Raw genomic sequence first — 13642 nt, 5'->3', positions numbered from 1 at the left:
TTCAATTTCATCTTGTTGAGCAAGAAGGAGTTTATTAGAGGAGATATGCACACATCGTATATGACATGCATACATATATACATACACACACACACATTTCTCTCACTACCGCATTTAGTCATCTACTCCATCAAATTTTGGGTTTTCTGTTTTGTTTCAGAATTTTATTTTTGTCAAGTTGAGTTTCACAACAGCAACAAAGTTATAAAAATGATGTATTTTTTTACTTAAAGGGTGACCCCACAATAACAGTTGAATGATTGATTGATAAAATTCCGAGAGAACCTGGATTACTGCTAAGAACCCCTTGTTGATACTTGGATGTCATATTGTTTTTAAATTTTCAATAGATAATTAATGACAAAAGCTTAGAAATAATGCGGCTACGGGAAACAGCAGAATTTTGGAAGAAAAAAGTAGAAGACATGAAGAAGGTTTGTGAAAGTTTGGAGGAAAAACTGTAAGTGTGGCACTTTATGTTATGGGAGCCCTTCCAGATCTGATTAATTACCTTAACGTAATACCTTATACCTAACGTAAGTGGTATAAGCACTTTGCTTGTAGAGGCTACAGATCATGGTCATATGACCCACTGCCCTATGCCTGTGTGAAGACAGTATGTTTGTGGGACTAATGCACAGCATAGTCCGCGTATTAGTCCACTTACAAAATAGGAAGCAAAAAAAGAGGAAAGCAAGAGACCGTGGGTTCCCAGTTCCAATCAGGGACATGTCCAATGCCCTTAGACCTGCTCTGAGCCCCGTCTCTTAAAGGTCCTACAATCTTCTACCATTACCACCCTGTGCTGGTTTGTATTTGCTTGGCCCTGGGAGTGGCACTATTAGGAGGTGTAGCCTTGTTGGAGTAGGTGTGTGGGTGTGGGCTTAAGACCCTCATCCCAGGGGCTGGGGATTTAGCTCAGTGGTAGAGCGCTTGCCTAGCAAGCGCAAGGCCCTGGGTTCGGTCCTCGGCTCCGGAAAAAGAAAAAAAAAAAAACCCTCATCCTAGCTGCCTAGAAGTCAGTCTTCCACAAGCAGCCTTCAGATGAAAATGTTGAACCCTGAGCTCCGCCTGCACCATGCCTGCCTGGACGCTGCCGTGCTCCTGTCTTGATGATAGTGGACTGACTCTCTGAACCTGTAAGCCAGTCCCAATTAAATGTTGGCCTTATAGGAGTTGCCTTGGTCATGGTGTTTGTTCATAGCAATAAAACCCTAAGACACACTCTGAAGACAAAGTCTTTAATGCACGTTTGGAAGAGAGTCAAGGTTCAAAGGGTAACAACTAATATGCTATTTTCATTCTCAGAAACACCTCTTCAATATTAAGTGGAACTATATTGGTTTATTCACATCCATGAGACGGTTTTGTGGTGCCTCCTCAACTTTGAAGTTAGTCAGATTTTTAGATGAGCTGTGATTTGTGGCAGAGGGGTAGGAGAGGGTTTCAGGTGATGCAGACACTTAGCTAATGAAGGTGTTCTTTCAAATGTGTCAAACTCGCTTCAGCTCCTCACTCTAAACCAAAACAACAACCACAAAATGTTCCTATAGGGAAGGGCATTGCTGGGGAATGCCACAAGTCTGTAATAGACACAGCCATAGTGTTATGCTTACTTTATATTTAGTCAAGGGTCTTGCATGGTTTACTGAGAAAATGCAGGGAAGCCTTCCACACACACACACACACAAAAATCCTATATGAGGACCCACAGCCAGAACCCTGAAGAAACTCATGACTGCTTCCTTTGAAAAAGGGATTCATCCTTCTGCATTTACCTGTATACCCAGTTCTCTCTTCTTGATGAGCACATGTAAAACATCTGAGTGGGTCAAACCTTCTGAAATGAACTGTGACAGGTCTAACCTATCAGCCACAATTGACCAGCAGTCGGCCCAGAAAGTTCACAGCAGTTCACATCAGAAAGTACTGGGCACAACTTGCTTCCTGGACCAGTCAGGTATAGCTATGAAAATGTGGCTTCCGACGCCCACACAGGTGATTTTCTGACAACTGAGGAGATAAACTGCAGTCTCTGAGCATGTTCCTAAAAGACAAGTAACTCTATGATAAAATATTTAATGCTTTTTAATTAAAAGTTTCCTCTAAAACAAGAACAGCAGAATACAATGCTAATCACCCATTATGGGTCCAAAAATATGCACAGATTGATCCTCTGTCAGACACGTAGCCGGTAAAAATTCTCTCTTATTCCATGGACGTCCTTTTCATCTAGTTAGTTGTTTCTTTAGCTGTGCAGACATATTGTAATTTTATGAGGTTCTACTTGTCAACCGTTGACCTTAATTCTTGGCAAATGAAGTTTGGGTTTTTTTTTTCTTCAGTAATTCCTTTCTTACGTCAATACCATATAAGGCTTATCTACTGTCTTCTAGCAGTTTCAGTGTTTCAGGTTTCACGTTTGGGTCTTTGATCCATCTGGAGATAGTTTATGTGTGAGGATCTGATATATACTTGTCTAGTTTCATTCTTCTGCATGTGAACACTGTTCCCAGCACCGTTTGTTGAAGATGCTTTCTTTACTCTGGCTTAGGATTTTTTTATATCTTTGTCAAATATTAATTGTTTGAACTTACATGGGCTCATGTTTGAGTCTTCAGTTTTGTTTCATTGGTCTACATGTCTGTTTTTTGCATTGGTGACATGTTGTTTTGATTACTATGGCTTTGTAATAATCTTAAGATCTGAAATTATAATCGCTTCAGTATTGCTTTTTGCTCAAGATTGTTTTGGCTATACTGCTTTTCTGGTAGTTCCAAATTAATTTTACCATAGTTTTTTTTCTATTTCTTCAAGAATGAGATGGGGATTTTGATTAGAATTATGCTGAATGTATAAATGGCTTTTGGTAGAATGACTAGTTTTTTTAAAAAATACTTTTTATTCTTCTGTTGTAATTGTTGTGTGGGAGGCTTATTGACTCTGTCCACTAACCCAGGACTAAGCTGCTAGTCTCTGTACAATCTAATCTAAGCCTAGAATGTTTTTAGCCTCTGAGACTTGCTGCTGAGTAAGTTCATCCTTTCTAGTTCTTTCTGAACTCTGGCTGGCTGGTTCAACTCAGCTGTTCTGGCTCAAACTCCTCTTCCAGCTGACTGGTTCAATCTCGCTTTTCTCTTGGCCTCTGAATTGTTCTGCTAGGGCCTCAAGCTAACTCTAGCAATCTTTTCAAATCTTTTGGCTCCTTCTCATTCTCTTGCTTGTTCTGTCTTAACCAGTGTCTACCTTGTTCTCTTTCAATCTGTCTCTGTAGAACTCACCTGGTAGAGCTGTCTCCTTTCCCTCTCGATGCTACTCTCCTCTCCTCTCCTCTCCTCTCCTTTCCTCTTCTCTCTCTCTCTCTCTCTCTCTCTCTCTCTCTCTCTCTCTCCTCTCTCTCTCTCTCTACTGTACTGTCTCCACAAACTCAACTGTATTCCTGTACTGCACTCTCTTCCTCCTGGACCATATGTCTCTCTCTTAAGTAGCTTTCCTTTCCTCTCTCTCTTCATGAGAATTGGGCATATCCTATTCTGTCAAATCTTTCTCTGATTTATCACTTTGTCTGCCACTCAATTAGACATCACTTTCAAACATGGGTGCTTCCTTTTCTACAAATAACTTTTCCTTAACTGTTTGGCATTAAAGATATGTACTAAGGGCATATCTGTTTTCCAGCCAAACAGATTAAAGGTGAGTGCTAAAGGCTAACAACAAACAGGTTTGAATATCTTATGACAACACATTTTCACAGTATTATTTCTACCAATTCATGAGCAGAGGGTACATTTCTGTTTTCCCTTGTCTCTCTATCTCTCTCGTCAGAGCTCTCATTGTACAGGTTCTTAGCTTCCTTAATTAGGTTTATTTCTAGATATTTTCTTTTCCTTGAGATGTTGTGAATGGAAGTGTGTCCACAATTTCCTCTCTGTCTGTTTGTTGTTGCCGAATATAAAGGCTGTTGGTGTGTGCAAATTGATTCTGTGTCTTGCCACATTGCTAAATTTGCTTATGATTCCTGGAAGTCTCCTGGCAGAGCTAATGCAAGATTAAAAGGTGAGACATCAGGCAGAGAGAGAGAGAGAGAGAGAGAGAGAGAGAGAGAGAGAGAGAGAGTTAGAGTTTTCTTGGAAACAGTAAGTGAAGCACAGGAGATTCACCCCAGGAATGCTGATGGAGAAAGACACATGATAGCTGAACAGAAGTAGCTAGCCACTTATCAGAACTTATATTAGAATAAATGAGCTAATAAGTTATGAGCTATTCAGAGACCATTGTAAAACTTTGGCCTAAGCAACTATAAATATATTTAAATCTCAGACTCTTATTCTGGAAGGAAAAACAAGCGGTTCCAGATAGCATCCACTGTCAGGAATGTAGTCCAAGATTAGAACACTGGACTCAGGCTTTAACCAAAAGTTCAGGATGTGAGAACAGACCAGAAAGTCAAGCACAGCCCCTTTAATAACTGCCATACCTGCTGACCAAGCACTTGAGCAGAGGCCTGTGAGGAGCCAATAGAACTAAAAGAACAGGGAAATGGAGCGGGATGCCAGTTCCTAGCTAGGGAGAAGGCTAAATTCCTTAGGAACTTAGGACCATAGGAAGGCTGCCATCCAATTCAGGTCCATGTAGGAGAAGAACACTGTGGCCTGGAATGGAAGAAAGTCAGAGGGCAAACAGATGCTCCGGCCCGAACCAGCAAAGGCAGCTGACCCAAGGGAGCAGAATCACAGCCACGGGCAGGGGCTAAGCTGAACAACAACAGGAAGAGAAGCTAAACACGATCTGAGAAGCCCCGGGTGTCCAAACTGTTAAGTTTGTGAGTCTGGGAAACAATAAAAGAGAAAGTTAGTGGCTAGAGATAATAAGAGAAGAAATATATAGTTTGAATATAAGAAAGTCCTTAAGGAAAGAATTAAAGCTTTAAAAAAGAAAAATGTCTTGTGTTAAAAAAAAATGGAGAGAAATACAGTGTCTCTCGATTCCATATGATTTTGTTTTGCTTATCAGCACACAAACGATTTTTTTCAGTAAGCACTGCAATCTTGTATACCCTCTTTAGGAGAGACCAGAATGAGACAGAGTAGGAAAAAGAAGAAACTGAGAAACTAGATGCTAGGTTACAGGCCATAGAACAGAGATTAGAGGATCTGGAACCCACAACAATAACAGAAAGGGTAGTTCCTAATGAGAAAAATCCACTAGGTTATCAGGATTTAGAACAGCTGTTCCTGGACAGAGCACACCAGCGACAGGTCTCATGTGGGAGGTTTCACTGACTGAGGTGACTTCCGATGGCGTGAGATGAAGGAGGAAGAGAAGAATGAGGCTGTGGTCTGAGTACAAGTCTTTCATCTTTTATCCAAGCCATGATGCATGTGACTCATGCACAAAGGGATGTGCGGCAGGTGCCATGGCAACAGACACAGGAGCTATGCTGTTGCCTAGAAATGACATATTTTGTCACTAAAGAGGTTCTGGCTGTACATAGATGCACCTGATGCTAACTAACAACGGCAGTCCATTGAGATACAATCTGAGCTAAAATTACAGATTCTACTTAATGATGATACCTTAGAGCAATGTTATACGATAGATTATGTGTTTTGTTTTCTAGAGTTTGGAGAATTGAGATGCGTGCACATGTTGATGCACCATGCTGTTGATACACGTTCAGAATTTCAATGGGTTTTTGCCTTGAATTCTGAAAAGGATATTCTGAGATTGCAAGTTTATTAGAGATGATGGCTATCTTGGAAATGCATTTGCAGATTAAAGCTGACGATGCTCAGGCATCAATTAGAATGCAACAATTTTTTAGGCATTATAGCATAGAACATGTTACAGACATGCTCTATAATCCTATAAGCAAACAATTATAGAGATATCTAACAGGACATTAAAGAAAATGCTCAGCCCCATTGTCTAGATCTGGCTTGCTGCTCTGTTCAGAGGAGGCTTGCAGGACTCTGAGAGTGAGCTGCCTTCCCATGGGAACCTTTGGGGACCCCAAAACTAACCAGCTTGGAACCCTGCCTGACTACCCATCCTAACCAGACCTGCCTACCACCTCAACTGGGTCTAACTAGGATACAGCCTGCAGAATAGGATACCCTAATCTCCATTGTCTGGCCCATGGCTCCTCCACCTTCCTGAGAAGTCCTGCTGCCATGAGGATCATCCAGCCAACACCAGGGAAAACTATACGCCTAAAGGACAGCATAAGAACACAACCAACAAGACACAGGTCAATATGGCACCACCAGAGCCCAGCTATCCTGTTACAACAAACCCTGGGTATCCTAATGAAAATGAGACACAAGAAGAAGACCTTAAATCCAATCTTATAATTCAAGCAGATAGAGGCATTAAAAGAGGAAACAAATAAATATAAAGAAATACAATAAAATGCAATCAAACAGGTGAAGGATATGAATAAAACTATCCAAGACTTGAAAAGGGAAAAGGAAGCAATAAAGAAAACACAAACTGAAGCAATCCTGGAGATGAAAAACCTGGGAAAGAGAACAGGAACTACAGACCTAAGCCTCACTAACAAAATACAGAAGACAGACAAGAGAATCCCAGATTTAGAAGATATCCAAAGAAGAAATCAATGTATCAGTCAAAGAAAATGTAAAATATAAAAACTTCACGACACAAAATATCCAGGAAATTTGGGACATTAGGAAAAGACCAAACCCAAGAATGAGAGGAATAGAAGAAGATTCCTAGTTCAAAGACCCACAAAACACCTTTAGCAAAATAATAGAAAAAAATTTCCCTAACCTAAAGAGATGCCTGTAAAGGTACAAGCTTATAGAACACCAAACAGATTGGACCAGAAAAGAAAATCCCCTGACCACATAATAATCAAAATGCTAACATACAGAACAAAGAAAAAATTTTAAAAGCAGCAAAGAAAAAAGGCTAAATAATATACATATAAAGGCAGACATATCAGAATTACACCTAATTTCTCATGTGCGACACTAAAAGCTAGAAGGACCTGGGCAGAGCTCTTATAGACCCTAAAAGACCACAGATATCAGCCTGGACTATTATACCCAGCAAAACTTTCAATCACTATAAATGGAGAAACCAAGATATTCCATGACACAACCAAATTCAAACAATACCTTTCTACTAACCCAGTCTTACAAAGGATACTAGAAGGAAAGCTCTAACCCAATGAGGCTAACTACACTCAAAAAAATTGCAAGAAATAAATAATGTCACACCATTAAAATAGCAAAACTAATAGAGGTTATGATTCAAATGGAGCTAACAGACATCTATAGAGCATTTCACCTAAACACAAAAGAATACATCATCATCTCAGCACCTCACAGAATCTTCTCCAAAACTGACCATATAATCAGTCACAAAGCAAACCTCAACAGATACAAGAATATTGAAATAACCCCATGCATCTTATCAGATCATCATGGATTAAAGCTGGACTTCAACAACAACAACAGAACAACCGAAGGCCCACATATTCATGGAAACTGAATAATTCCTACTTAATGTTTACTGGGTCAAGGAAGAAATAAGAAAGACTTTCTAGAACTCAATGAAAATGGGGGTACAACATACCCAAACTTATGGAATACTATGAAAGCAGTGCAAAGAGAAAAGTTCACAGCAGTAAATGTCCTCAAAATGAAGTTGAAGAGTTTCCATACTAATGAATTAAAAGTACATCTGAAGGCTCTAGAAAAAAGAAAGAAAGGAAGAAAGAAAAAGAAAAAAAGGAAGGAAGGAAGGAAGGAAGGAAGGAAGGAAGGAAGGAAAGCAAACACACCCAAGAGGAAGAGACAAAAGAAATAATCATACTCAGGGCTTAACTCAATCAATTAGAAACAAAGAAAACAATACAAAAAAAATCAATGAATCCAATACTTGGTTCTTGGGAGAAAAATCAACAAGATAGACAAACCCTTAGCCAAACAAACTAAAAGACAGAGAGATGGTGCCCAAATTAGCAAAGTCAGAAATGAAAAGGGAGACATAACAATGAACACTGAGGAGATTCAAAGAATCATTAGGTCTTACTTCAAAAGCCTATACTACAGAAAATTGGAAAATCTAAATGAAATAGATGATTTTCTAGACAGATACCAATTATCAAAGATAAATCAAGACTAGGTATACTATCTGAATAGTCCTATAACTCTTAGGAAAATAGAAGAAGTCATTAGAAGTCTCCCAATCAAAAAAAGTCCTGGGCCAGATGGTTTTAGTGCCAAATTCTACGAGACTTTCAAAGAAGAACTAATGTCAATACTCCTCAAACTTTCCCACAAAATAGAAACAGAAGGAATACTGCCAAACTCATTCTCTGAGGCCATAGTTACTCTGGTAACTAATTCACACAAAGACTCAACAAAGAATGAAAATTTGAGACCAATTTCCCTTATGAACATTGATACAAAAATATTCAATAAAATACTTGCAAACTGAATCCAAGAACACATCAAAGATACCATCCACCATGATCAAATAGGCTTCATCCCAGGGATATAGGGGTGGTTCAATATATAAAAATCCATATAAATAAATCCACCATATAAATAAACTAAAAGAAAAAGAACACATAATCTCACTAAATGCTAGAAAGTGTTTGACAAAATCCAACACCCCTTCATAATAAAAGTTTTGGAAAAAGCAGGAGTACAAAGGGAATACCTAAACACAATAAAGGCAATACAATACATAGCAAGCCAATAGCCAAGATGAAATTACATAGAGAGAAACTTAAAGCATTTCCACTAAAATCAGGGACAAGACAAAACTGTCAGCTCTTCCCATATCACTTCAATGTACTACTGGAAGCTCTAGCTAGAGCAATAAGACAACTAAAGGAGATTAAGGGGATACAAATTGGAAACAAAAGAGTCAAAGTATGGTTATTTGCAGATAATATGATAGTATACATAAATGAGCCCCAAAAATTTACCTGAGAACTCTTACAGCTGAAAAGCACCGTCAGCAAAGTGGCTGCATACACAAGCAATAAACAGGCTGAGAAAGAAATTAGGGAAACAGTGCCTTTCACAATACCGACAAATAACATAAAATACCTTGGTGTAATCCTAACCAAGGAAGTGAAAGATCTGTATGACAAGAACTTCAAGTCTCTGAAGAAAGAAATTGAGGAATATATCAGAAGGTGAAAAGATCTCCCTTGCTCATGGATCAGTGAGATAAACATAGTAAAAATGGCTATCTTACCAAAAGCAATCTACAGATTCAATGCAATCCCCACCAAATCCCAACACAATTATTCACAGATCTCAAGAGAACAATTCTTGACTTCATATAGAAATGCAAACAAAACAAAAACAGCAAAACATGATGGCTAAAACAATCCTGAATGGTAAAAGAACTTCTGGAGCTATCATTAGCCCTGACTTCAAGCTGTACCACAGAGCAATAGTGAGAAAAACATGATATTGGCATAGAAACAGACAGGTGGATCGATGAAACTGAATCAAAGACCGTGAAATAAACCCTTACACCTTACAGACACTTGACAAAGAAAACAAAACCGTACAAAGGAGGAGAGCATCTTCAACAAATGGTGGTGGTCTAACTGAATGTCTGGATGTAGAAGAGTACAAATAGATCCATATTTATCACCCTGCACAAAACTCCATTTCAAATGTGTCAAAGAACTCAATGTAAAACCAGATATACTTAATCTAATAGAAAAGAAAGTGGGGAATAACCTTGAACTCATTGCTTCAGGAGACAACTTCCTGAGCAAAACACCAATGGTTCAGGTACTAAGGTCAAGAATTAATAAATGTAACCCTGTGAAACTGAAAAAGCTTCTGGAAGTCAAAGGACATTGTCATTAGGATCTTCACTAACTGTACATCTGAATGAGAGTTAGAATCCAAAACATATAAAGAACTCAAGAAGTTAGACACCAACAATCTAAATAATCCAATTAAAAATGTGGTACAGAGAATTCTCCACAGCGGAATCTCAAATGTCTAAGAAGCACCTCAAGATATGTTATTCAATGTTCTTAGTCATCAGGGAAATGCAAATCAAAATGACCCGGAGATTACACCTTACACCAATCAGAATGGCTAAGATCAAAACCTCAAAGGACAGAAAATGCTGGTGACGTTGTGGAGCAAGGGGGACACTCCTCCATTGCTGGAGGTGCAGTCTTGTACAAACCACTCTGGAAATCAATGTGGTGATTTCTCAGAAGATTGCAAATGGTTCTACATCAAGACCTAGCTATACCACTCCTGGGTATATACCCAAAAGATGCTCCACCATACCACAAAGGTTATTGTTCCACTATGTTCATGGCAGCTTTATTTGTAGTAGCCAGAAAGTAGAAACATCCTAGACATCCCTCAACTGAAGAATAGGTATAGAAAATGTGACTTATTTCCACAATGAAATACTCCTCAACCATTAAAAACAAGGGCATCATGAATTTCACAGGCAAATGGATGGAACTAGAACATCATTCTGAGTGAGAAACACAGACCCAGAAGGACATGCATGGTATGTACTCGCTTTTAAGTGGTTATTAGCCATAAAGTACAGAAAAATCATGCTATAATCAACAGACCCAAAAAAAGCCAAATAACAAGGAGGGCTTAAGGGGGGATGGTTGAATCATTCTCAGAAGTGAGCCAAAAAAGATATTGGAGGTCAGTGGAAGGAAGGAACTATGTGGAAGAGGGGAAGGGGAGGGGGCCGAAAATCAAATGTAGGGTGATCAGGGGAGAAAGAAGGGAGATGGGTGATCTGCAATCTCTAGGATGTTCCAGAGACCTAAGATGGGGGTAGGCTACAGAGGGTCTGTGGGGGTGACTCTGGTTGAGAGTCCTGGCAGTAGGGAATATGGATCCTGAAGTAGCCATGCCTCACAGCCAGGCAGGATTCCCAGCGGAGGGATAAGGACAGAAACCCACACCACAAAGCCTCCAACCCCAAATGTACCCTGTCTCCAAGATGGACAGGGACAAAGATAAAGCAGAAACTGAGGGAATAGCCAACCAATGACTGCCCTAAGTTGAGACCCATCCCATGGGTAAGAACCAATCCCTGACATTATTAATGATACTCTGTTATGCTTGCAGACAGGAACCTAGCAGAACTGTCCTCTGAGATGCTTGACCCAAGAGCCAATGGGAAGAGATGTAGAGACGCTCACACAAACATTAGATGGTGCTTGAGAAGTCTTACTGAAGAGTTGAGGGAAGAATTGAGGGTCCCAAAGAGGACAGGTACACCACAGGAAGACCAACAGAGTCAACTAACCTGGACTCTGGGGGGCTCCCAGAGACTGAATCACCAACAAAAAAGAGAGCATGGGTTGGACCTGGACCCCCTGCACATATGTAACAGATGAGCAGCTTGGTCTTCATGCAGGTCCCCCAACAACTGGAACAGGGGCTGTCCTTAAGCCTGTTGCCTGCCTGCCTGCCTGCCTGCCTGCCTGCCTGCCTGCCTGCCTGCCTGCCTGCCTGCCTGCCTGCCTGCCTGCCTGCCTGTGAGGCAGCCTTGACTGGCCTCAGTAGAAGAGGATGTGCCTAGTCCTGCAGGGGTGGGGTTGGGGTAGGGATGATTTGAGGCTTGACACCTCAAGGGGGCTTCTCCTTTTAAGGGGATTTGGGGGAGGACTCGTGTGAGAGGGTCTGGGAGGAGATGAAGAGCTGATACTGGGTTGTAAAAGATAATTATTTCATGGCACTAGCTCTGTTCGCCGTCTTGGGTTTGATTGACAATATATGTGACCAGTAGCAAAAGATATGATTCCTCACTGGGAAGTGGTGGGCTGTGGTTGCATATGTGGACCTTTCAGAGAAAAGGAAATTTCCCAAATGAAAAGCTGTGGGTGACATCCCAAGGCCATCTAGTTCACTGCTTTCAGAAGGTCCAAAGCACTTAAGAAGCTATGGAAATTCTGGTAGAAGCAGCCTGCTTTAAACCCCACCCCCAGAAAGCACATACATTCCAAAGCCAACAGCTCATTTCAGCCAAGAAACTTCCTGCCAAGAGCTTCTTCATGGGTTGAATATGATTCCTCAAGGTATAATTCTTAGCCTTTATTTATTTTTTTTATTTTCTTCTCCTGAGAGACAAACAAGTTAGTCGTAAAGACTAATGAGTCCAAGCAGCACAGCTTGTCCACAGGTGGTGATTTCAACACAAGAAAACTCACTCTGTTAGCCATTTCTCCCCAGGTCTGAAGACCAGCCATTAAGTGGCTTTCCTGGCAGGCAGAGGGCACTGGAAGGAGGAGGCTGGTTTACCTGAGTGTGAATAACTAAAATTCTTGAAATCTCAGGGTACAGTTTGTCAGGGAATACTTGCTGGTGCCAATTGCAACACATGCCAAAAAAATAAAGGGGGGGGCTGCAAATAAGGAGAAGGGGAAGCGGTGGGAGTTTAAGTCTGTAAAAACTCGGAGCTGGATGAAGCTGCACTGGCCCTTACGAAGGGCAAAGAGGAGGCCTCTCTCACCCAGGTAATGACTGTATGGGTCCCATAAGGAGATGGTTAAGTCAAACTGAGATAACTACGCTTAGGAGGGGGAAAATATGTCAATCACACTTTGCCTTTGACACAAGGAAATTCCTTGAAACTGAGAACGGAGAGTGGAAGGGAGGGAGAATGTCTCCTGATGTGGGTGGCCAGGAAACCAGGGGCCAGAAAAGCATGGGAGGAGAGAGAGAGAGAGAGAGAGTCAGAGGGGGTGGGGGGGAGCACAAGATTGAATTCTAATCAAAATGCTATGAGGCGTTCACACCAGGCCTTGGGAGAATATTAACAAGGTTACGGAGGGGGGGCCTTTAGCCCCAGGAATTATTTAGTGAATATGGAATTATATTTGCACAAACACTACCAGATGCAAGGAGGTAAATGTCCTGCAGATGTGGAAGGGGCCAACATACTCTCAAATAGGCGGCTGCTCTACTTCTTTCACCCGTCTTCCAGCACCAGGGCAGCCTGTGTCTGAGGGGTCACATTTCTGGAATGACCACCACACCATGAACCCAGTTTCCCAAATTCTGCTTCATCAGCCTCCAAGGTCCTCTGCCCAGGAGTAGCCCTGAGGCAGGTTTGACTAGCTCTCCAGCTCACGGTCTTGAGCGAGTGTGTGTGTGTGTGTCGAGGGGTGTCCAACATTCCTAGAAGGAATTTCATGAAAGATGAAAGAATTCAGAACTAGTACATCACAGCGGCTTCAGAGAGGAGCTGTGTATACAGATATAACCTGCAGACAAAGGAGTCGAGGCATTTTGTTGTTCTATGAATCATCGTCCCTTCCCACAGTTTAATTTAGATTCATCACTGCTGGAGAGGACAAACTTTATTTCTAATGCTGCGACATGACACTGTTTCCAGAGAGTCTTCTGAGTACAAGCCCCCAAATCCTTATAGTAGTCATTTTAAGGACCCGATGTTGAGGCTACTGAATGGTTGTGAGGTGAGATGGATCAGTGGGTTAAAAAGTGCCTCCCTCCAAGGCTGAGTTTGATTCCATACAGTGGAAGGAAAGAACTGACTCTTACAATTGTCCTCTGACATTCACATATGCATCATGGCATGCACATGCATATGTACTCCTTCCTCCAAATACCCCCGCACACACACA

The 13642-nt window shown here is 41.1% G+C and overlaps 1 protein-coding gene across 1 annotated transcript in view; it reads left to right on the top strand.

Moving 5' to 3' along the window:
* Ccdc175 (coiled-coil domain containing 175) overlaps positions 1 to 13642 on the top strand; it is a 464210-nt gene that overhangs the window by 23359 nt on the left and 427209 nt on the right. The window contains exon 7 of the mRNA XM_032907915.1: positions 351 to 460. Coding sequence (XP_032763806.1) covers positions 351 to 460 — 110 coding nt within the window. The remainder of the gene's footprint in view (positions 1 to 350; positions 461 to 13642) is intronic.

This window comes from Rattus rattus, chromosome 7 (genome assembly GCF_011064425.1).
Source record: "Rattus rattus isolate New Zealand chromosome 7, Rrattus_CSIRO_v1, whole genome shotgun sequence".
Classification (NCBI taxonomy): domain Eukaryota; kingdom Metazoa; phylum Chordata; class Mammalia; order Rodentia; family Muridae; genus Rattus; species Rattus rattus.
This window is presented reverse-complemented; position numbering and strand designations above follow the sequence as displayed.